The 22348-nt window shown below is 42.5% G+C and overlaps 2 protein-coding genes across 2 annotated transcripts in view; one reads left to right on the top strand and one right to left on the bottom strand.

Moving 5' to 3' along the window:
• LOC134792153 (uncharacterized) overlaps positions 1-22348 on the top strand; it is a 115987-nt gene that overhangs the window by 81935 nt on the left and 11704 nt on the right. Inside the window, exons 5-32 of the mRNA XM_063763374.1 lie at positions 1119-1432; positions 1693-2814; positions 2906-3085; positions 3173-3355; positions 3437-3721; positions 3809-4086; positions 4316-4746; positions 9677-9993; positions 10101-10282; positions 10375-11260; positions 11379-11872; positions 11966-12179; positions 12274-12744; positions 12825-13666; positions 13749-14632; positions 14734-15113; positions 15196-15361; positions 15461-15712; positions 15822-16363; positions 16446-16658; positions 16743-16898; positions 17129-17270; positions 17733-17804; positions 18058-18248; positions 19158-19331; positions 19809-19985; positions 20623-20784; positions 21859-21983. Coding sequence (XP_063619444.1) covers positions 1119-1432; positions 1693-2814; positions 2906-3085; positions 3173-3355; positions 3437-3721; positions 3809-4086; positions 4316-4746; positions 9677-9993; positions 10101-10282; positions 10375-11260; positions 11379-11872; positions 11966-12179; positions 12274-12744; positions 12825-13666; positions 13749-14632; positions 14734-15113; positions 15196-15361; positions 15461-15712; positions 15822-16363; positions 16446-16658; positions 16743-16898; positions 17129-17270; positions 17733-17804; positions 18058-18248; positions 19158-19331; positions 19809-19985; positions 20623-20784; positions 21859-21983 — 9835 coding nt within the window. The remainder of the gene's footprint in view (positions 1-1118; positions 1433-1692; positions 2815-2905; positions 3086-3172; positions 3356-3436; positions 3722-3808; positions 4087-4315; positions 4747-9676; positions 9994-10100; positions 10283-10374; positions 11261-11378; positions 11873-11965; positions 12180-12273; positions 12745-12824; positions 13667-13748; positions 14633-14733; positions 15114-15195; positions 15362-15460; positions 15713-15821; positions 16364-16445; positions 16659-16742; positions 16899-17128; positions 17271-17732; positions 17805-18057; positions 18249-19157; positions 19332-19808; positions 19986-20622; positions 20785-21858; positions 21984-22348) is intronic.
• LOC134792300 (uncharacterized protein K02A2.6-like) lies at positions 5233-9511 on the bottom strand. The gene has a single exon (XM_063763570.1). The coding sequence runs from the start codon at positions 9343-9345 to the stop codon at positions 5233-5235; it is 4113 nt and encodes a 1370-aa protein (XP_063619640.1). The 5' UTR covers positions 9346-9511.

Genomic DNA, 22348 nt, shown 5'->3' with positions numbered 1-22348 from the left:
AAGAGTGTTGTGTGTTATTTTTAGTGCTGAATATATTACACTGATAGTGAGTGGATTACATACATTTATAAATTAGTGACTTATATAACCATTAGGAAAATGAAATAATTCATCTTTGATTATTTACAATCATGAAAGATATCCAAAAAACACAAATTGTTACCAAGTACTTACATCTTGGTTAATGTATCTGTCGTAGTCAGATCGTATAATCCGCCGTATTACATTACGGCTAGCCGTTATCAAAAACAGGGGCGTTTTGAAATGCGGCGGTTCGACGATTAGCCGGATTGTCATTGCGATACGTTCTTCAATAAGGCGGCCAACGTTTAGCCGCATCGTACTACTATTTTAGATTGTAGAGTGACCAGTTCTTTCGGTCGCCTACGTAACCGGAGTTTGACAATGTTTGCAATTTAATTTATTTTTACCATGGTCCCACCGCACTACAGGTGTTTATTTTCCAAAACATTTCCTTCGCAACTTAAATAGACGGAGCCCCGCAAGCGGGGCTCCTATTTCTGGGCGGTTTGCCCTTCGGGCATCTGAAGCCTAACGAACCTAACCTACTTACCTACCTACGCTTTTTTCCCCAAAGTGTAATGTTTTCACGGACGTCTCACTAAATCAATAGGTAGGTAGGTTAGGTTCGTTAGGTAGCTTCAGATGCCCGAAGGGCAAACCGCTCAGAAATAGGAGCCCCGCGAAGCGGGGCTCCGTCTAGTTAAGTTGCGAAAGAAATGTTTTTTGAAAAAAAACAGTCCGACGAACTCCAGATTTGATGGACACCCCAGCGTTTGTCAAGCAGCGCCACGGGTGTTAAAAATGGGAACTAAAAACTGTCAAAGCGGCGGCTAATGACTCGCTGTATTACATTACGGCTAGCCGTGTTGAAGAACGTATGGCGCCGAATACATTCCGGCGGATTCTCATTCAGCCGCATTCAATCCGGCTAATCGTTAAACCGCCGCATTTCAAAACGCCCCTGTTTTTGAAAACGGCTAGCCGTAATGTAATACGGCGGATTATACGATCCGACTGCGACATATCGATCGTCAATATCGTCGTAGAACTCTTTTAGTGACAAGATAATGAGATTCCACTACGCAAATTTACAGGTACGGCAGCGAACTTATGGTCGTAGACACCTACACGGAAAACAACATGACAGCGAGCATGGTGCCGGCTAGCCCTAGCAACAACCACTACTGGCTGGGACTTGCGACCGTCGATGACCTCAGGACGAACACTCTGGAGTCTGCTGCTGGCACTCTCGTCTCTCAGTATGCAGGCTTCTGGGATCTAAGGCAACCTAATCCTAAAGATGGAGAATGCGTTGACGTCCATGTCACAGCTGACAGCCAATCCTGGGAGCTTACAACATGTGAAAGTCTTCTACCTTTCATGTGCAGAGCTAATGCCTGCCCTTCTGGTGAGTTTAAAAGTAACTAAAAACCGAGTAAATATTTCGTATGTTTGTGGGATACTAAAATCGAGGATTCCAACCTCAGTTGTAGGTATAATATACAGCAAAAAAAAACGTTATTCAAAAAATGCCAAAAAGGAAACTGAAAATTGTGTGCAGGATCCTAAACAAACACAGACGAAAGGTTAAGCTTTGGTTAATAAAGCGGAACCAATCTTTATTTAAGTAAACAATGCGATTCTCAAAACAATTGTGTTGCGTTTCAGGAACCTTCCATTGTTCCAACGGAAAATGCATTAATGCAGCCTTCAAATGTGACAAGCAAGATGATTGTGGTGATGCTTCCGATGAAATGGACTGTGCTGCCGAATGTCATTTCTACATGGCCAGCAGCGGAGATGTATTAGAAAGTCCAAACTATCCCCATAAATATCCTGCTTTCAGCGATTGTAAGTGGACCTTGGAAGGGCCACAAGGTCAAAACATACATCTGCAGTTCCAGGAATTCGAAACTGAAAAAACCTTTGACACTGTTCAAATCTTAGTCGGCGGAAGAACAGAAGATAAATCTGTAAATCTAGCAACATTATCAGGGAAACAAGACATATCGAACAAATTATTTGTTTCCGCTTCCAACTTTATGATAATTAAATTCAGCACAGACGGATCTGTAGAAAGAAAAGGCTTCCGTGCCTCTTGGAAGACTGAGTCATCGAATTGTGGTGGTATTCTTAGGGCCACTCCACAAGGTCAAGTATTGACATCGCCTGGCTATCCGACTGGTTACCCTGGAGGCTTAGAATGTATGTACATTATTGAAGCACAAGCCGGAAGAATAATTTCGTTGGAAATAGAAGATTTAGAGCTAGGTATGAATAGAGATTACATTGTTGTTAAGGATGGAAACACTCCCTCTAGTCCCGTACTTGCTAGGTTAACCGGACCTGGTGAGGAAAATCAGAAAGTAGTTGTATCAACTACAAATCACCTCTACATGTACTTCCGTACGAGCCTAGGTGATTCTAAAAAAGGCTTCAATATGAGATACTCTCAAGGCTGCAAAGCAACTATTATCGCAGCTAACGGTACACTTACGTCGCCTGCATACGGACTTGGCAATTATCCGAACAATCAAGAATGTTTATTTAGGATAAAGAACCCGAATGGTGGGCCGCTTTCCCTGAAATTTGATGAGTTCAACATTCATCCGTCTGATGTTGTACAAGTTTTTGACGGAGCAAGCACTAGTGGTTTGAGATTACATTCGGATAATGGCTTCATTGTCAAACCAAGGATTACATTAACTGCGTCCAGCGGAGAAATGTTAATACGGTTCGTGTCTGATGCTTTGCATAATGGACCCGGATGGAAGGCGACATTCTCAGCAGGTATGTTACTACTACAGCTTGTCCTTTTTTTTCTATTTTTACACTGAAATAATCGAAATTGTTATTAACGCTTTGCTTTTACTTTTTTCAGATTGCCCACCACTGAAATCCGGCATTGGTGCTTTAGCATCAAACAGAGATACCGCCTTTGGAACAGTCGTGACCTTCTCGTGTCCGATTGGTCAAGAGTTTGCTACTGGAAAGTCTCGAATCACTACAAAGTGTCTTGATGGAGGAAAATGGTCGACTACATACATTCCTAGTTGCCAAGGTAAACAATATTTTGAACATGTCTTACTTATTCTTGACAATGTTTTTAGTTTTTATAAGCATTAACCTTAATGTTCTAATTTTACAGAGGTTTATTGCGGCCCAGTCCCACAAATTGATAATGGTTTCTCAATCGGCTCAACCAATGTTACCTATCGTGGTGTTGCAACTTACCAGTGCTATGCCGGATTTGCTTTCCCCACTGGACAGCCAATTGAAAGGATATCTTGCTTGTCTGATGGCAGATGGGAAAGGACACCAACCTGTCTCGGTAAATAAAATTTAATATTGGATATACTATTGAATTAATTCATGACTGACGAATTATAATGGAGTATTTTCCTTTTTCTAGCGTCTCAATGCGTAGCCCTACCAGATGTTTCTCACGCAAATGTGACCATTCTCAACGGTGGTGGCCGCAGCTACGGTACTATTGTCCGTTACGAGTGCGAGCCAGGGTACGTCCGATCAGGTCAACCAGTGCTTCTTTGTATGAGCAACGGAACATGGTCCGGTGACGTGCCTACTTGCTCAAAGGCTCTGTGCCCAAAGTTCCCTGAAATCAAAAACGGTTTCATTGTTGACCAAACGAGGGTTTACATGTATGGCGATGAAGCGCGTGTACAATGTTTCAAAGGTAACTTTACCTACTGAACTATCAAATCCAAAACAAATAAGTTCCAATCTTGAGCAAGTTAAATATTACTGCAATCTATATTTTCAGGATATAAACTCACTGGACCTAGCGTACTAAAATGTGGACCAAATCAAGAATTCGATGCACCGCCAACATGTGATGACGTCAATGAATGCCTGATCAGCCAATGTGATGCAGCTTCTACGGATTGTAAGAACACTCAAGGTGGATTCTATTGCCCTTGTCGCCCAGGATTTGCTCCAAGCATGGACTGCAGACCTGTTGGGGATTTGGGTCTAATCAATGGTGCTGTACCTGATGAATCAATAACAACTTCTACTCCAGAACCTGGTTATCACAAAGGGGTAAGTTTAACCGTAGATAAATTTTTCATGTTATAGAATACATATAAGTATGTAGCATACAAATTATAAATTTTGATAGATATTCCCAGTCAATTAACGGCAATATCGACGAGATTGTGAGACGTGATACAAAAGGACTGAAGCAAAACATTGTTAATTCAATGACAACTTAATAATTGCATGTTTGCATTGGTGTGCATTGTTTAATAACTGTTGTTTTTAATTTTAGATGGTACGCTTGAATAATGGAGGAGGATGGTGCGGTAATAACTTGGAAGCAGGAGCCAACTGGGTTCTGATTGATTTAAGAGCACCAACAATCATTAGAGGATTCAGGACCATGAGCGTCATGCGAGCCGACGGCAACATTGCGTTCACCTCAGCTATAAGAATACAGTACACGAATGATTTAACGGATGTTTTCAAAGACTACACAAATCCCGATGGCACCGCTGTAGAATTCCGCATTTTGGAACCAACCCTATCAGTCCTGAATTTACCAATGCCGATAGAAGCGCAATACGTCAAATTCAAAATTCAAGACTACGTCGGCGCCCCTTGTTTAAAACTGGAAGTTATGGGTTGTGCACGATTGGACTGTGCTGACATTAACGAATGTAGTGAAAATAACGGAGGATGCGAGCAGAAATGTATTAACACGTAAGTATTACTCTCTCCTAACAAGCAATACCCATGCCACTTCACGCACATTTATTAGTACTACTAGTAAAACTAATTCAAGCCTCCGACTTTCAACGGTATTTTCGTTAGTATTATGTATGTAACTAGAAGGGGCCTTCAGGTATATCCAGGAGCAGCAATGAAACACCGGGCTAGCTCAATCGTGTGTAATTCAGAACTGACAAACTGACATACAGAAATGTTTGACTACCCTCTAGTCGGCGCATGTAAACTTAGGTCTACCCCATATTACATATATAACACCCCCCTTCTTAATTTATACTACTAATCTTAAACATTAACTTATTTAAACAATACAGTTAACAGCGGTAACTCCCTAAGAGCAAAGTATTTAATTTTAATAACATAATAAGTTTGTCTTAAGTATGTACTACTAACTAGGTATATAAAGAAAAACAAAGTATACAATAATTATTAAATATTAACAGCTTAGCGTTATTTAATTTAATCTATTTCGAAACCAAAACGCACAGGTGGTTTTCTAATGCGTTTCAATTCTGGGGCCGGGGCTAGTGTCAATGCGGGCGCGGCAGGTGGCGCTAGCGGCGCGGGCGCGGGCGCGGGCGCCGGCGGCGCGGGGGCGGGCGCGGCCGGGGAGCGCGGCGGCGGCACCGACGCGCGCAAGGGTGACACCTGCGGGGTGCTATCTGACGGACTAGAGCTTGGCAAACAATACGCATATCGCGACTTTAATTGATCTAAGTGTCTACTACATGTGGTACCATTTTCCTTTGTCACTACGTAATTACGAGAACCCGTTACTTTTGATACTGTTCCCGGTACCCACTTATCCCTCGCGTTATATTCTTGTACCCATACTGGGTCCCCTTCGTCCATTTGATTAGGTAAAATACCTCCTGCTGATTCGATCTGTTTATGTTGAGCGCGATGGACTCTCTTTTCAACTGCGCAGGTAGGCTTTAATTGGTCCAATCTAGAACGAAGTCGTCGTTTCTGTAGTAACATAGCTGGAGTTTCTCCCGTAGTACCTTGCTCACAGTTACGGTAATTCAGTAAGAAAGTTTGTAATGTCTCCTCTATGTCTCGATTTTCTCTTATAGCTTTTTTTATAGCTCTTTTACACAACTTAACTGCACCTTCTGCGGCCCCGTTAGAACTTGGGTGATATGGTGCTGTAAATGTATGTGTTATTCCATTTAATCTCATAAATTCATCCATCTCTTGACTTGTGAACGGCGGTCCGTTATCTGACACGACTTCCTTTGGCAGTCCGAACCTCGCAAAAGTCTCCCGCAACACCTTAATTACTGCCTTTGCTGTTGTCCTGGTCATTAGGAAAGCCTCAATCCATTTGGTGGTTGAGTCGATCAAAATAAAAAAAGTCCTACCTTCATAAGGTCCCAGAAAGTCCACATGAAGCCTACTCCAGGGCTCCGAGTAGTACGGCCAGGGTTGAGATTTAACTCGGGGTGGTGCACAAGCCTCCACAGCGCAAATAGCGCAGTTTCGACTCATCGCTTCTATATCACTATCGATATTTGGCCACCAAACGAAACTACGAGCAACACTCTTCATCTTGACCATACCTTGGTGACTGCTGTGTAATTCCTTTAAAATATTGGCTCTTAAGTTTTCTGGAATTACCATACGATAACCCCACATTACACAGCCACCTTCGACATACAGTTCGTGCCTTCTGGAGAAAAATGGTTTTAATTCTTCGCTAGTAGAAGATGCTGGCCACCCTCCTCTAATGTATGTAAGTACTTGCCTTAAAATAATATTTTTCTCCGTCGCTTTCTGGACGTCCTGGCTGGTAAGGGGCAAAAAGTTTTGTACGAAATTCAGATATGTTATTTCCTCACTGGTCTGATTACTATCGGGCCTGTGCGGCGGTAGTCGAGAGAGGGCGTCAGCTCCATTTTTAGTAGTGTGTACATACTCAATATCATATTGATAGCCGCCTAAAATAATTGCCCATCTCTGCATGCGACTGGCCGCCATCACCGGTATCCCGGCTTTGTCTCCGAAGATCGTCACCAACGGCTTGTGGTCGGTCCTCAAAATGAATCTGCGGCCGTACAAGTATTGGTGGAATTTCTTTACTCCATAAATAATGGCAAGTCCCTCTCGTTCTATTTGTGAGTATGCCTTCTCCGCGCTGTTCAATACTCTCGAAGCGTAGGCTATGGGGCGCTCCGTACCGTCCGGCCATGCATGCGATATCACGGCGGCCACGCCCACGCTGCTCGCATCTGTCGTCAGAATCAGTGGGAGGTCTGGCGAGTAGTGGGCCAGCACCTCACTGGAAGCCAACAATCGTTTAACCTTATTTAAAGCTTCCTGACAAGACTGCGACCACTCAAATTTAACATTTTTTTTTAGCAAGTCATATAAGGGTGTCAGTATTGTGCTAATATTTCTCACAAATTTCGCATAGTACATCGCCATTCCAAGAAAAGAACGTAACTCGGACACGTTACTAGGCGTTGTTACATTCAAAATATCTCTAACCTTCTTGGGACAGGTGTGGAGTCCTTCTTTATCGACTACATAACCTAAATAGGTAATTGAATTGGCCAGGAAAGAACATTTATCTTTTTTAATCTTTAAACCGTATTTCTCGAGCCTTTCAAACACTCTATAAAGGTTTTCTATGTGTTCCTTGTCATTTTCGCCCGTAATGACTACGTCGTCTAGGAACACACCCACTTTCGGCAAATCTGCAAACATCTGTTCTAGAATCCTTTGGAAAATGCCTGGACTCGAGGATAAACCGTAAATCAACCGGTTGTATTTAAATAAACCTTTGTGCGTATTAATCACAGTGTATTTGGCAGTATCATCCAGCACCAATTGTGCATATGCTTGAGAGAGGTCAATTTTACTAAATTTTTGACCTCCATGCAATTTTGTAAACAAATCTTCGACCCTAGGCAAAGGAAAACGGTCCACATCTAAATGTTTATTAAGACTTATCTTGTAATCTCCGCAGATGCGTATAGTTCCGTCAGACTTGACCACCGGTACGATAGGTGTCGCCCACTCGGAGGTCTCGACGGGCGTGATGACGCCGTCGCGCTCCAGCCGCTCCAGCTCGCGCTCCACCGGCTCGCGCAGCGCGTACGCCAGGGGGCGCGCGCGTAGAAACACGGGATGCGCGTCCGACCGCACTCGCAGTGACACTAGCCCGCCGTTGTACCTCCCCAGGCCCTCCGAGAACACACTCTTAAACCTGGAACTGAAATTTGACAAATTAAAATCTCTCGATGTTTTTACATAATTAATCAAGTCTGACTCGAACGAAACCTTAATAATTCCTAACTCAACTAACCATTGTCTGCCTAGTAAATTAGTTTTACCATCCTCTATAACAAACAAATCGAGCGGCATTGAGCGATCCTTATACTTAATTAGTGGCTTCAATCTACCCAACGGACGAACTTTCTCCCCCGAATAATATCTTAATATTAGGTGACCCGGTTTAAGCTCACAATTAGAAAAATATTTTTCATAAACTTTTGGACTAATACAACTTATAGCACTACCCGTGTCAATCTCCATCTTAATATCGTGATTGTTAACATTTAGGGTCACATAATAGGGTTTATATTTACTGAAATTATCTTCTTTTACAAAGGAAAGATTTACCTCTAAGTCATATGTTTCCTCTTCCGAATACTCATCCTCAACGTAGTTAACTTTCGTCAACCTCGGGCACATTTTTTTCAAGTGTCCGTCTTGATTACAAACACGGCATACATAAAGTCGAAATTTGCACGTCTGAGCCGCATGCGCACCACCACACGCTGAGCACGTCCCTTGTCCTTGACCTACTTGCGCGCGGTTGCCGTCAGCTGATCTCGACGTCACAGGTCCCCGGTAACTATTGTTCGGCCGCTGTCCGTTCGGCCTCCATCGGTTAACTTCGTTGCGAACTACTTTGGTTTGCTCGTCGCTTTTCGGATAACTTCGTGTGTTCCGTAATGGCGTCTTGAAATTTGAATGCTTGTCGTTGCTTATAGAAAAACATGGCGTCGTGGCGTCATTTCCTGATGACCGACCTCGACTTTCTACCGCTGCCGCATTAACCTCTGCTGCCTCCATCGCTATTGCTAATCCCTTAGCCTTAGCAAACTTCAGGTCTTTTTCCGTAAATAACCGCATTCGAATAGTCTCATTATACAATCCACACACAAATTGATCTCGCAAGCTGTCATCCAACCACGTACCAAACTCACAATATTTAGTTAGCTTTTGCAAGTCCGCAATAAAATCCGCTATCGATTCATTTTTCGACTGCTTGCGTTGACGAAATTTATATCTTTCCGCTAAAACACTCGGCCGCGGCTGCAGATGACTTGACATAAGTTTGACAAGTTCATTGTAGGTTTTTTCTGATGGCTTAGTCGGAGTACACAAGGTCACTAATAAATCGTAGCTATCTGCTCCCATCGCGGTAATTAATAATGGTACTTTGCGGTCATCTTGCACATCATTTACTATAAAATACTGCTCCAGCCTGTCTATATACGTCGCCCAATTATCTTTGTTCCGATCAAACGCGTCCATCTTGCCAACCGACATTTTTGCCATTCTGTTCGCACAAGATATCACTCAAGTCACTCAACTACGTTCGCGCACTCGCTGATTCGATCACGACTCGTCGCCAGATTATTATGTATGTAACTAGAAGGGGCCTTCAGGTATATCCAGGAGCAGCAATGAAACACCGGGCTAGCTCAATCGTGTGTAATTCAGAACTGACAAACTGACATACAGAAATGTTTGACTACCCTCTAGTCGGCGCATGTAAACTTAGGTCTACCCCATATTACATATATAACAGTTAGGTCTTTATCCACCCACTTCTAAATATAGGCCATCAGATATGACTATACGTAACTTACTGACTCTTTTTTTTCAGACCTGGAAACTACTCTTGCGCCTGTAACATTGGTTACGAACTATACGCCTCGAACGGAACTGCTGGATTCAGTATCGAGAAATCTGAAACTGGGGAACGTGATGGTGACACCTATCAACGAAACAAATCCTGTGTGCCGGTTATGTGCCCGCCGCAGACCGCTCCTGAGAATGGAAAACTTCTTTCTACAAAATCCACATATCATTTTGGTGACATTGTTCAGTTCCAATGTGATTTCGGATACGTAATGTCTGGGTTCTCGTCACTTCTCTGCACATCCAGTGGTACCTGGAACGGAACGGCTCCAGAGTGTCAATGTAAGCTAAATACCTACTAAGTATTACAAATGATTCAAATGAAAGACCTATTCATCTTGTTTGCTATTGAGCAAAGTATTTAAACTACATTTATTTTTGTTTTACAGATGCACGCTGTGTAACTCTTTCTGATGATAAGAATGATGGACTAAAGGTTATCAGAGACGATCCCGAAAGTGTTCTTCTGCCATATAGAGACAACGTAACAATCACTTGCACTTCGCCTGGACGTCAACTAAGAAACACGATCACGTCATCGTTTAGACAGTGTGTTTATGATCCCAAACCGGTACCAGTTTAATTTTAAACAATTGAATTATATACATTATAAAAAACTTTCGAGGACATATTTCAACAGTAACATATCTGCTTTCTTTACAGGGTCTACCGGAATATTGGCTGTCTGGAGCTCAACCCCAATGCCCAAGAAAAGACTGCGGTGTCCCAATGCCTACACCTGGTGCAGAGTATGGCCAATATCTTGACACTAGATACCAAAGTTCCTTCTTCTTCGGATGCCAAAATACGTTTAAACTGGCTGGACAAACAAGCAAACATGACAATGTAGTCAGGTGCCAAGCTAATGGCATTTGGGACTTCGGCGATTTAAGATGCGAAGGACCTGTCTGCGAAGACCCCGGCAGACCTGCTGATGGCTTCCAAATTGCAAGAAGCTATGAACAAGGCTCAGAAGTATTGTTTGGCTGCTCCCGACCAGGATACATTTTAATTAATCCCAGACCTATTACGTGCATCCGCGAACCAGAATGCAAAGTCATCAGGCCACTCGGATTAGCATCAGGCAGAATACCCGACTCGGCTATCAATGCTACATCAGAACGACCCAACTATGAGGCTAGAAATGTCAGGCTCAACTCAGTAACCGGTTGGTGTGGAAAACAAGAAGCATTTACATATGTTAGCGTTGACCTGGGTAAAGTTTACAGAGTTAAGGCTATTCTTGTCAAGGGTGTTGTAACTTCAGATATTGTAGGCCGCCCTACTGAGATCCGCTTCTTCTACAAACAAGCCGAAAACGAAAATTACGTCGTGTATTTCCCGAATTTCAACCTTACTATGAGAGATCCAGGAAACTACGGGGAATTGGCCATGATTACGTTGCCTAAATATGTACAAGCCAGATTTGTTATTTTGGGTATTATCAGCTTTATGGACAACGCGTGTCTGAAGTTTGAGCTTATGGGTTGCGACGATAATACCGCAGAGCCATTGTTGGGTTACGATTATGGATATTCTCCCTGTGTTGGTAAGTTGACATTAATTTAACATTATTTTTCACGTTCAGTAATATATCTCCAAAGTACATCTCTTCATTTGACCTGCAATGCAAGTGTTTTAGTTATTATTGTTTTTTTTTTTTTCAGATAATGAGCCCCCAGTTTTCCAAAACTGTCCCCAGCAACCAATAGTTGTTCAAACAGATGTAAACGGAGGACTCTTGCCTGTCAATTTTACGGAACCAACCGCTACTGATAACTCTGGTGCTATTGCTCGATTAGAAGTCACTCCACAACACTTCAAAACACCCATTCAAGTATTCCACAACATGGTAGTGCGTTATGTCGCTTTCGACTATGATGGCAATGTCGCAATATGCGAAGTAAACATTACAGTGCCAGACTATACACCACCAAAACTAAGTTGCCCGCAGAGCTACGTGATTGAATTAGTAGATAAACAAGACAGTTATGCGGTCAATTTCAATGAAACTAGGAAAAGGATTAACGCTTCAGATGCATCTGGTGAAGTTTTCTTGAAGTTTATTCCAGATAGAGCCGTCATTCCAATTCGTGGCTACGAAAATGTCACTGTTGTTGCCTCAGACAAGTATGGAAACAAGGCCCAATGTCATTTCCAGGTATAATATTGATTAATTGAATTTATATGTACATATATTCCTATGATTGTGACGTCGATTTGAGTTTTTAAAGCCGATTTTTAATCTTTTTAGGTGTCTGTCCAAGCTACACCCTGTGTAGATTGGGAACTGACTCCTCCAGCCAATGGTGCTCTGAACTGCCTTCCTGGAGACCGAGGAATTCAGTGCATAGCCACTTGCAGTCCTGGCTTCCGATTTACTGATGGAGAACCTGTAAAGACCTTCGTCTGTGAAACCAAACGTCAATGGGCCCCAACAGCTGTCGTACCAGATTGTGTGTCGGAAAGTAAGTTTAACCTAGATAAAACCAGATTGACTGCGTGTGTGCCAATAAGCCAAATTTACATAAATAATTATTTGAATGACAACTTTTTTTTCAGATACCCAACAAGCGGCTTATCATGTTGTAGCCAGCGTGCAGTATCGAGCTCTCGGTGCAGTATCTAACGCATGCCTGCCACAATACAAGGATTTACTTGCACAATATGATAATATTCTAAATGAAAGACTTAGCCAACGTTGCTCAGCTGTTAACGTTAATATCAACGTTACATTCGTAAAAGCTATGCCAAGCCTACTTGATGAGAATGTAGTGAAAATGGACTTCGTTCTCGCCATCATCCCAGCAATCAGACAAACACAGCTGTACGATTTATGTGGCTCTACATTAAATTTGATATTCGATTTATCTGTGCCATATGCTAGTGCCTTAATTGAACCGGTACTTAATGTCTCGTCTATCGGAAATCAATGTCCGCCACTGCGCGCAATCAGAAGTTCTATTTCGAGAGGATTCACTTGTAGTGTTGGTGAAGTACTAAATATGGATACTAATGACGTTCCAAGATGCTGTAAGTAACACAATCTTAAATTTTAATAATGTTATAATCAGTTGTAGAAATGTATTTATAACTAGAATATTTATTTACAGTACATTGCCCTGCTGGAACCTTCGCTGGTGAAAAACAGAAATCTTGCACAATGTGCCCACGGGGATACTTCCAGAATCAAGCCCGCCAAGGCTCATGCCTCAAATGCCCGCAAGGAACTTTCACAAGAGAAGAGGGTTCAAAGGAAGTTACTGATTGTATACCCGTGTGCGGATATGGTACATACTCGCCAACAGGTCTAGTGCCGTGTCTGGAATGTCCAAGAAATAGCTACACATCAGAGCCCCCACCAGGTGGATTCAAAGACTGTCAAGCTTGCCCTGTAAATACGTTCACCTACCAGCCCGCTGCGCCAGGTAGAGATAGATGTAGAGCGAAATGCGCTCCCGGAACTTACTCTCCAACAGGACTAGCCCCATGCTCTCAATGCCCAAGGAATTTCTATCAAAACTTGGTAGGACAGACATCTTGCATGGAATGCCCGACTAACATGAAGACTGTAGGAACTGGAACTACTGGACTAGAGGAATGTTTACCAGTCGAATGTTCTAACAGCGCTTGTCAACACGGCGGCCTCTGTGTACCTAAAGGCCATGGTGTCCAATGCTACTGCCCAGCTGGCTTTTCAGGACGCAGGTGCGAAATTGATATAGATGAGTGCGCAAGTCAACCTTGTTACAATGGAGGAACATGCACAGACCTTCCCCAAGGCTATAGATGTTCTTGCCCTCCTGGTTATGGCGGTATCAATTGCCAAGAAGAAAAGTCCGATTGCAGAAACGACACGTGTCCAGAACGAGCTATGTGCAAGGACGAACCTGGATATGACAACTATACCTGTTTGTGTAGATCTGGTTATACTGGCATTGACTGTGACATTACGGTATGCCATACTATTGATTACTTATTGTCTCTATTTTAGAAAATATTCTTCTTGAATCTTCTCTAATCATTTTGTATTTCAGATTGATCCTTGCTCGGCCAATGGAAATCCTTGCAGTAATGGCGCATCTTGCATAGCACTTCAACAGGGCCGATTCAAGTGCGAATGCTTGCCAGGCTGGGAAGGTCAGCTCTGCGAAACAAACACTGATGACTGCATTGAAAAGCCTTGTCTCCTTGGTGCTCCTTGTACAGACTTAGTAAACGACTTCAGCTGTGCCTGCCCGCCGGGCTTCACTGGAAAACGCTGTCATGAAAAAATAGACCTTTGCTCGAATGAGCCATGCAAACACGGCATTTGTGTCGACAAACTCTTTGTCCATCAATGCATTTGTGATCCAGGTTGGAGCGGTCCATCATGTGACATTAATATCAACGAATGCGTCATTTCCCCTTGTGAGAACGGTGGCCAATGTATTGATGGCATTGACGACTTCACTTGCAACTGCGAAGCCGGTTATACCGGAAAGAGATGTCAACACACGATTGACGATTGCGCGTCTGACCCTTGTCAGAACGGTGCCACATGCGCGGACCAATTAGAAGGATTCGTTTGTAAATGCCGACCCGGATTTATTGGCTTGCAATGTGAAACGGCTATCGATGAATGCTTGAATGAACCTTGCAACCCGATCGGCACAGAACGTTGCATTGATTTAGATAATAAGTACCAGTGTGTGTGCAATGAAGGATTTACTGGAGAGACGTGTGAAACCAACATTGATGATTGCGCATCGGATCCCTGCTTCAATGGCGGTACATGCCAAGATGAAATTGGAAGCTATAAGTGCACATGTCACCCCGGATGGACTGGACATCGTTGTGAATATGACATTGGAAACTGCGTCAACAGACCTTGTCAAAACAATGCCAACTGTATTGATCTTTTCCAAGACTTTTTCTGCGTGTAAGTTATATTTTCTTTTCTCCTTTTAAATTGTTTTGCTTCAACGTGCCATTGTATGCTTTAATATTTATTTAGGTACTTAACCAAAATATGTTTTACAGATGTCCAAGTGGCACAGACGGAAAACAATGTGAAACAGCTCCTGAAAGGTGCATCGGCAGCCCTTGCATGCACGGTGGAAAATGTCAAGACTTTGGTTCTGGCCTCAACTGCACTTGCTCTGCCGACTACACCGGTATCGGATGTCAATACGAATTTGACGCCTGCGAAGCTGGACTTTGCCAGAATGGAGCTACGTGCGTTGATAATGGAGAAGGCTATTCTTGCATTTGTGCACCTGGTTTTAAGGGAAAGAACTGCGATGAAGACATAATCGACTGCAAAGAAAACTCGTGCCCGCCTTCAGCGACCTGTATCGATTTACCTGGAAGATTCTACTGCCAATGTCCATTCAATCTTACTGGAGACGACTGCAGAAAATGTAAATAACTTATTTTGCTTACTTTTTAGTTTTTTTAAAGTAACCTTTCGACCCATGTTTTAATTTTTTTTTTATTTTTTAGCTATAAGCGTGGACTACGACCTGTACTTCAGCGACCCATTACGTTCAAGCGCCGCTCAAGTAGTGCCATTTGACACTGGATCAACTGACAGTTTAACAATTGCTATGTGGGTACAATATACGCAACAAGATGAAGGAGGCGTTTTCTTCACGGCGTACAGCGTTAGGTATATTTATGTCTTTTGTTTCTCTTGGACAATATTTTCATGAAACACTTACAAATTGTCCTCTGTGTTCATTTCATTTACATTTTATACTTTTTACAGCAATTCTCACATAGCCCTAAACAGAAGATCCATCATCCAGGCGCACTCGAACGGTGTCCAAGTATCTTTGTTCCCTGAACTTCAAGATGTGTATCTTAGTTTCGGAGAGTACGCTACGGTGAATGATGGACAATGGCACCATGTGGCTATCGTCTGGGATGGCAGTAACGGTGGTGAATTGACGCTGATCACTGAAGGATTGATTGCCAGCAAGATTGAAGGATATGGCAGTGGACGAACACTACCGCAATAGTACGTAAAACGTTTTTCAAGACGCATTTCTTATAATAAAATTCTTCTTGCTTCGTTTGAATTCCACAGTGTATACCTATATGTATACTTATTCGGTTTTCATTTTCAGTGTTTGGGTTACATTAGGAAAGCCTCAATCAGACAATCCAAAGTCGTATACCGAATCAGGCTTCCAAGGCCACCTCACTAAAGTACAAATCTGGAACCGCGCTCTAGACGTTACCAACGAAATTCAGAAACAAGTACGCGACTGCAGAACGGAGCCAGTCCTTTACAGCGGACTTGTACTTACTTGGGCCGGATATGAAGACGTTATAGGAGGAGTTGAGAGAATTGTACCTTCTCACTGTGGACAGAGAGTATGCCCCAATGGTTATACGGGTGGAAAATGCCAACAGTTACAAGTAGACAAAGAGCCGCCACGCGTCGAGCGCTGTCCTGGCGATCTGTGGGTTATTGCGAAGAACGGAACTTCTATCGTCAGTTGGGACGCACCAGCGTTCAGTGACAACGTGGACGTCGTTAAAGTAGTAGAGAAGAATGGTCACAAGCCAGGCCAGAACCTTGCTTGGGGAGACTATGACATTGCATATGTTGCTTACGACGCAGCTGGTAATGCTGCCACTTGCACTTTTAAGGTTACTGTTTTATGTAAGTACCGCAAGTTTTATTTTATTTTACGTGCGTCGTATTCGTAATTAATAATTTTATTGAACTATTTTCATATTTTCAGCTGAATTCTGTCCTCCATTGGCGGACCCGCTTGGAGGATACCAGTCTTGCCGAGACTGGGGTGCAGGAGGTCAGTTCAAGGTGTGCGAGATTGCCTGTCGCGATGGCCTTCGATTCTCGCAACCTGTACCGCCATTCTACACTTGCGGTGCTGAAGGCTTCTGGAGACCTACCACCAACCCGACTCTGCCAATGGTTTACCCTGCTTGCTCACGTAAGAATATTTCAAGACATATTACGTTTATTTGTTGACTAGTGGTTGATAAACTTTTGAACTATTTGATTGTTAATTTTGCAGCGGCAAATCCGGCACAGCGAGTCTTCAAAATTTCAATGTTGTTCCCGAGTTCCGTACTTTGCAACGATGCTGGACAAGCCGTACTGCGACAGAAGGTTCGCAGTGCTATCAACCAGCTCAACAGAGACTGGAACTTCTGCTCTTATGCTATTGATGGTAAATATCAAATCCCTATTCGTATTTTCGTAGAAAAGAATGTACAAATCTTTTATGCTAAAAATTCTGTAGCAATAGAAATCGATTGAACTGGAAATTTGTGGAAAGAGGAATCTGTATTCTCAGTTTTCTTCTATTGCTTCATTGTTTTGGGTATAAACAGGACTTAAGGAAAATCTCTCTGACTGTGATACTTGAAACTTATATGTTTTTTTTTTCTTTTAATTCAGGTACTCGCGAATGCAAAGAACTAGACATTAATGTGAAATGCGACCATCGCGCTAACGTACGGCAAACGAGACAAGTATCTTCCCCTGCTACAACTACAGCTGAAGACACGTATGTGCTGGACGCTATCATTCCCGTCGAAGAGTAAGTTGATCAACATTCAATATATTTAAATAATCGCACATAGAAAGTAGATAACTTTTATCAATAGGTTAATTGTTACTTGAAATCTTCGGGAATAGTGCCTATTAGGTGGACAAATTCGCAACTGGTCAAAAATTATCTGAGTCCCTTCTTAGGTTATAAAATTGACTATTTGGAACTTTTGACCAGTGGCATTTTTTTCCACTTGCCTAGTATCCATTTTTTTAATCCTGTAGACAGGTGTTGGAGTAATAGGAGCACAAAAGCAATTTCTGAAAAGTATACCTATTGAGGTAGTGCACTAGACTAAATAGAACCCAAAGCATGTGTTGCGACACATTTCTTACACAACATTCTAATTAGGTACTTTAGAATAGACACTGTTTATACTTTCGATTGTAAGCACTATTAGATTAAAAGCATGTTCTTCCTCACTATTGCATGTTGTTTTCTTGCACTTAGGACTCGAAGCAATAGGGAGGGGCGCCAAGTTGGTGATACGTACAACATTGAGATCGCTTTCCCGGCAGTCAAGTAAGTTTGCATGCTCCTTCACTTGAGCACAGATATTATATCAATTTCAATTAGTAAGGGGAAGACCTTTAGAAGTGGATGAGACTTTGAGCCAGAAAGAAGTAAATTAATAAAAGAATGTTTTATCTCGATATGAAACAGAGTTAATTGCAAAAGTCTAGCCCATATCCATAAATTCAAACTTGTTGAATAAGGTTTATACACCATTATATAACCGAGTAATTTCCTGACATTGCGAATTTAATTTTTCCAGCGACCCAGTAATCCACGGTGGCAACAACGAGCGCTCCACCGTGCAAAGATTACTGGAGAAACTTATCCTCGAAGACGAACAATTCGACGTGCGAAACATTCTCCCGAATACTGTGCCAGACCCGGCTAGTTTAGAATTGGTATCTGACTACGCCTGTCCTATGGGCCAGGTGGTAATGGCTCCTGATTGTGGTAAGCATCACGCAATTCTCCTCCTCCTTCCTTCATTCTCCTTACTTTGGCTTGCACAGTTCAATCTAACTAAAGCAACTAGGAATCCGATCAACGATCTAAATAATATCAAGAATTTACGCAATAAATCGTTTCTGTGAGACCGACTACACTAACATCTGACCTAAACCTAACTAAAACTAGACATCATTGGCATTAGGTTTTAGTAAGTAGTCAACTTGAATGTTGAAAGCTCTCAAACCGCCCGAAGACTATTAATTCGGCATAAGTAAAACAATATTATAGATAGATCGATTGGGATTACTGTTAAACGTGACTTCCAGGATTTTAGTTACATAACCCAAAGCGATCATCCATTTAATGACCTGCCGCAAGCCTGCTTAATCGATGCGACTGCGAGCGTTACAGCGTTGAGCTGGGCACTCTTGCCAGAACTCCACACACAGGTGACTCTCACTCTCGAAATGTGAGAATTCGTTATAAAACTGTTGAAGAAGAAGAAGAATAGAATTCTTTATTGCGAAACCATGGTACATTTAGTTGTTACAGTAAAAGGTTGTGAGAACACATGGCACCCTGTTAGGGCATTGCAAATAAATCTTACTTCTAGGTAGTTTATGAACATTAGAACTAAGCCTAATTTTAAATTTAATTAAAACATTTTCTTAACTTATTTCTACTAACAATTAAATAGTTGTACCTATATTATTATTTACACAGGGGATTAGTATTAGTACCTGGTACTCGTAATTACAAAAAGAAGCTATCTTCCATGAACTCTTGGACGGAATAGTATGCCTTCTCTATTAATAATAATTTTAATTTTGATGTGAATGAATTTAGATTTTTTATGTTTCTGATATTATTAGGCAGTTTATTGTAGATCTGGATCTGTTGTATTCTTTCCAGTGGCGTGCGCGGTCGGTACATACCTGGACGCAGCCAGTGACAGCTGCAAGCCGTGCCCATCAGGCACCTACCAGTCGGAGGCTGGCCAGTTGCAATGTTCCCCTTGCCCCGCTATCGCAGGACAACCCGGAGTCACGCAAGCAACGGGGGCACGAAGTGCAGCGGATTGCAAAGGTAAGTTACGGTTTATTTAAAGAAAATATATAACTACCTACTTGTCCAAACGTATCTAAGTAGCTGCTGCCATTAACCATCGTGCTGACATTGAAATCTCAACCATACCAGTAGCACTGAAGTTGATGATATAAGGAGTAAGGACATAAATCAAAAGACCTAGACTACCGGCTAGTAATAGGGTTTTCTAAAATTATATGGTAGCAAGGCGTCCGAGCCAGTCCAGAACGAATGCCACAAAGTTCCAATAACAAAGTGACAATAATAAATCTCGCTGGGGCATTGATCAAGTAGTAGAACTCTGGTGGTAGACATGCGGCAATCTTACTCAAAAGCCGTTGCATTTTGTTGTAACACTCATCGCTGTAGCATTTTGAATTAGAGTGTTGTCAAAAGGGGAAAATGATCACACTTTATTATAAATTGTAACCTTATCAGTATCACCAGATATTTAATCAATATTCTACTACTTTTCAGAGCGATGCGCCGCCGGTAAATACTACGACGCTGAAGCGGATCTGTGCCGCCCTTGCGGGCATGGTTCCTACCAACCACGAGAAGGGGCCTTCTCGTGCTTATCATGCCCGAGAGGACAGACTACTCGCGCCACTGAAGCCGTATCCGCGGCCGAGTGTAGAGACGACTGTCCATCAGGTATGTATTCAAGGAAGTAGGTCAATACCGTCTTTACCATAAGGGCACACGGGGCCCGTGCCCAGGGTCCCCATCCTCAGGGGGTCCCCGAAGGACAGACAGTAGCAGTAGATTTCTGATTAGTGTGATTATATACCCATAATAAATAGAAGATCATAGTAGAAAAATGTTAGTTCAATTTGCTTTCTTTACTTTCCAAAAGGGCCCCAAATTCTTATGCGCGCAAGGGCCCCAGCATAGTTTAAGACGGCCCTGAAGTAGGTATTACGAGTATATGATCGTCCGAGATAACTTATAACGCTGCCTTTCTTCTTATCATTGGACGAAGTCTTCAACGGGTGCCCAATTTTTGGGTACTTCTGTACGGGGAATTAATTTGGCTCGTAATTTATTCTCAATTAGCAACAAGGAGGCACTTCGGAACTTTTACTAAGATATTCCCATAGATTTCTAAAAGTAACGACTTAGATAATCAGTGTGACCATGAGATCCATATCAAGTATGCGCGCGTAATCAAAGATCACATTTATATTGGAAATATAGTCCAAGTCAGGGTTAGCGCCCTGAAGTTCTTTCTACTTTGGTTGTTAAGTCACAAACGATTTCTGCACTTGATTAACAAATGAACTTTGTTTAGGCGAACAACTGGGCAGCGACGGTGGTTGCGAGCCATGCCCGCGAGGCACGTGGCGCGCGCTGGGCAGCGGAGCGGCTTGTGCGTCCTGCCCGTCCGGCACGACCACGCCACAAACCGGGGCTTCCAGTGCTGACCAGTGCTCACTCCCTGTATGCAGAGCTGGTAAGTCCGTGTTTGAGATATGAAACGACGGGGGCCGCGCCGCACTTTGGCGTGCCCTTGAAATTAGGCAGACAACATAAGAAACCAGGGGTTTCTATGTAGTGCTGACCAGTGCTCGCTTTCTGTATGCAGAGCTGGTAAGTCCATGTTTGAACAGATATGAAGCGACGGTGACTACCACGACCACGCCACAAACCGGGGCTTCTAGTGCTGACCAGTGCTCACTCCCTGTATGCAGAGCTGGTAAGTCCATGTTGGAGATATGAAACGACGGGGGCCGCGCCGCACTTTAGCGTACCCTTGAAATTAGGTAGACAACATAACAAAACAGGGGTTTCTATGTACCTAGTGCTGACCAGCGCTCTCTTTCTGTATGCAGAGCTGGTAAGTCACATATCAGTACAGTCACAGTAATGCTAGATTACGGATTTCGCCTTTCGAAAAAAATCACATGACATCTTTGACGATTGCATGAATCAACATATATAAGAATAACCTAACAAACAAGGGACAATCAACAAATATTATCCAACCTAATCCTACAATACAAACGTAATATTACTTGCAACATAGAGAAACCTAGTGTAAAATATATAATGCGGTTGATTTTCCGACCTAAAGGAAGCTCATAGCAAATTCAGACAAGCGGAACTAGTTATGTTACGGTGAACACATATTTCCGTAACTGGGATCCCGAGAATCCCGCCATAGGGGTTGCCTTTACTAAAGAGTCTATGCTTTACAACTATAGGTACATTGTATAAGTACCTACATAATATTCACGATCGCTGCACGAGGGGTACGAATTCGTATATTATTAACACGTTTAAGATGTTTACCACGTGTGTTGCAGGTAGTTAATGCCTTGGGACAGTTGTAGTTTCTTGCGTTGGGTCTGTTCCCCCATGTTATGATGTTACCCTTCATGCTTTGCACAATTACAGGGCACAGATTTGAAATATTAGATAAACTTTATACGAAAACCGTTCTAGGGAATTAAATTACATTTTTAAACTTATGCGACAGATTTTATATTGTACTAGTGCATTATTAAAATTAATGTTCCTTTTCCAGGTTCGTACTTAAACGTGACTCAGAACACATGTATCCAATGCAAGAAGGGAACATACCAGTCGGAGGCCCAACAGACCGCCTGCGTGCCGTGCCCCATCAATACCAGCACGAGAGGACCTGGGGCTGTGAGTATTTAGCCCTTTTAGGAGTCTTTAACTTTTTTTTTGCAAATTGATAAATCGTGAGTTCAAGTCTCGCTTGCGCTAATAGACCAAAAAAAACTACGAAATAATATAGCTAATATGATACATTGTCAATGGATGCAGTGATCGCGTAATTCATTTGAGCTCAAAGAATGGTTCAAGGCAAGCTGAAATGCTATTGGGGAGTAGGTATACGCGGTTTTCATACGCACAAAAGGCCCCTGCGTTAATTACCTAGACTTTTTTTTTCCTTCCTAAAGAAAAACGTATGCTTACAAGCAAAACACAGGCGATAATAAATTAAATAAATAAAGCCTCAAATCGCAATATCGACCAACTGAGAAGTA

The sequence above is a fragment of the Cydia splendana genome, chromosome 7 (genome assembly GCF_910591565.1).
Source record: "Cydia splendana chromosome 7, ilCydSple1.2, whole genome shotgun sequence".
In the NCBI taxonomy this organism is placed as follows: Eukaryota; Metazoa; Arthropoda; class Insecta; order Lepidoptera; family Tortricidae; genus Cydia; species Cydia splendana.
Note: the sequence above shows the minus strand (reverse complement) of the source record. Positions and strands in the feature narration are given on the sequence as shown.

Excerpts from the sequence above, each read along its gene's own strand:
- LOC134792300 (XM_063763570.1), bottom strand. The coding sequence starts at position 9,345 with ATGGCAAAAATGTCGGTTGGCAAGATGGACGCGTTTGATCGGAACAAA.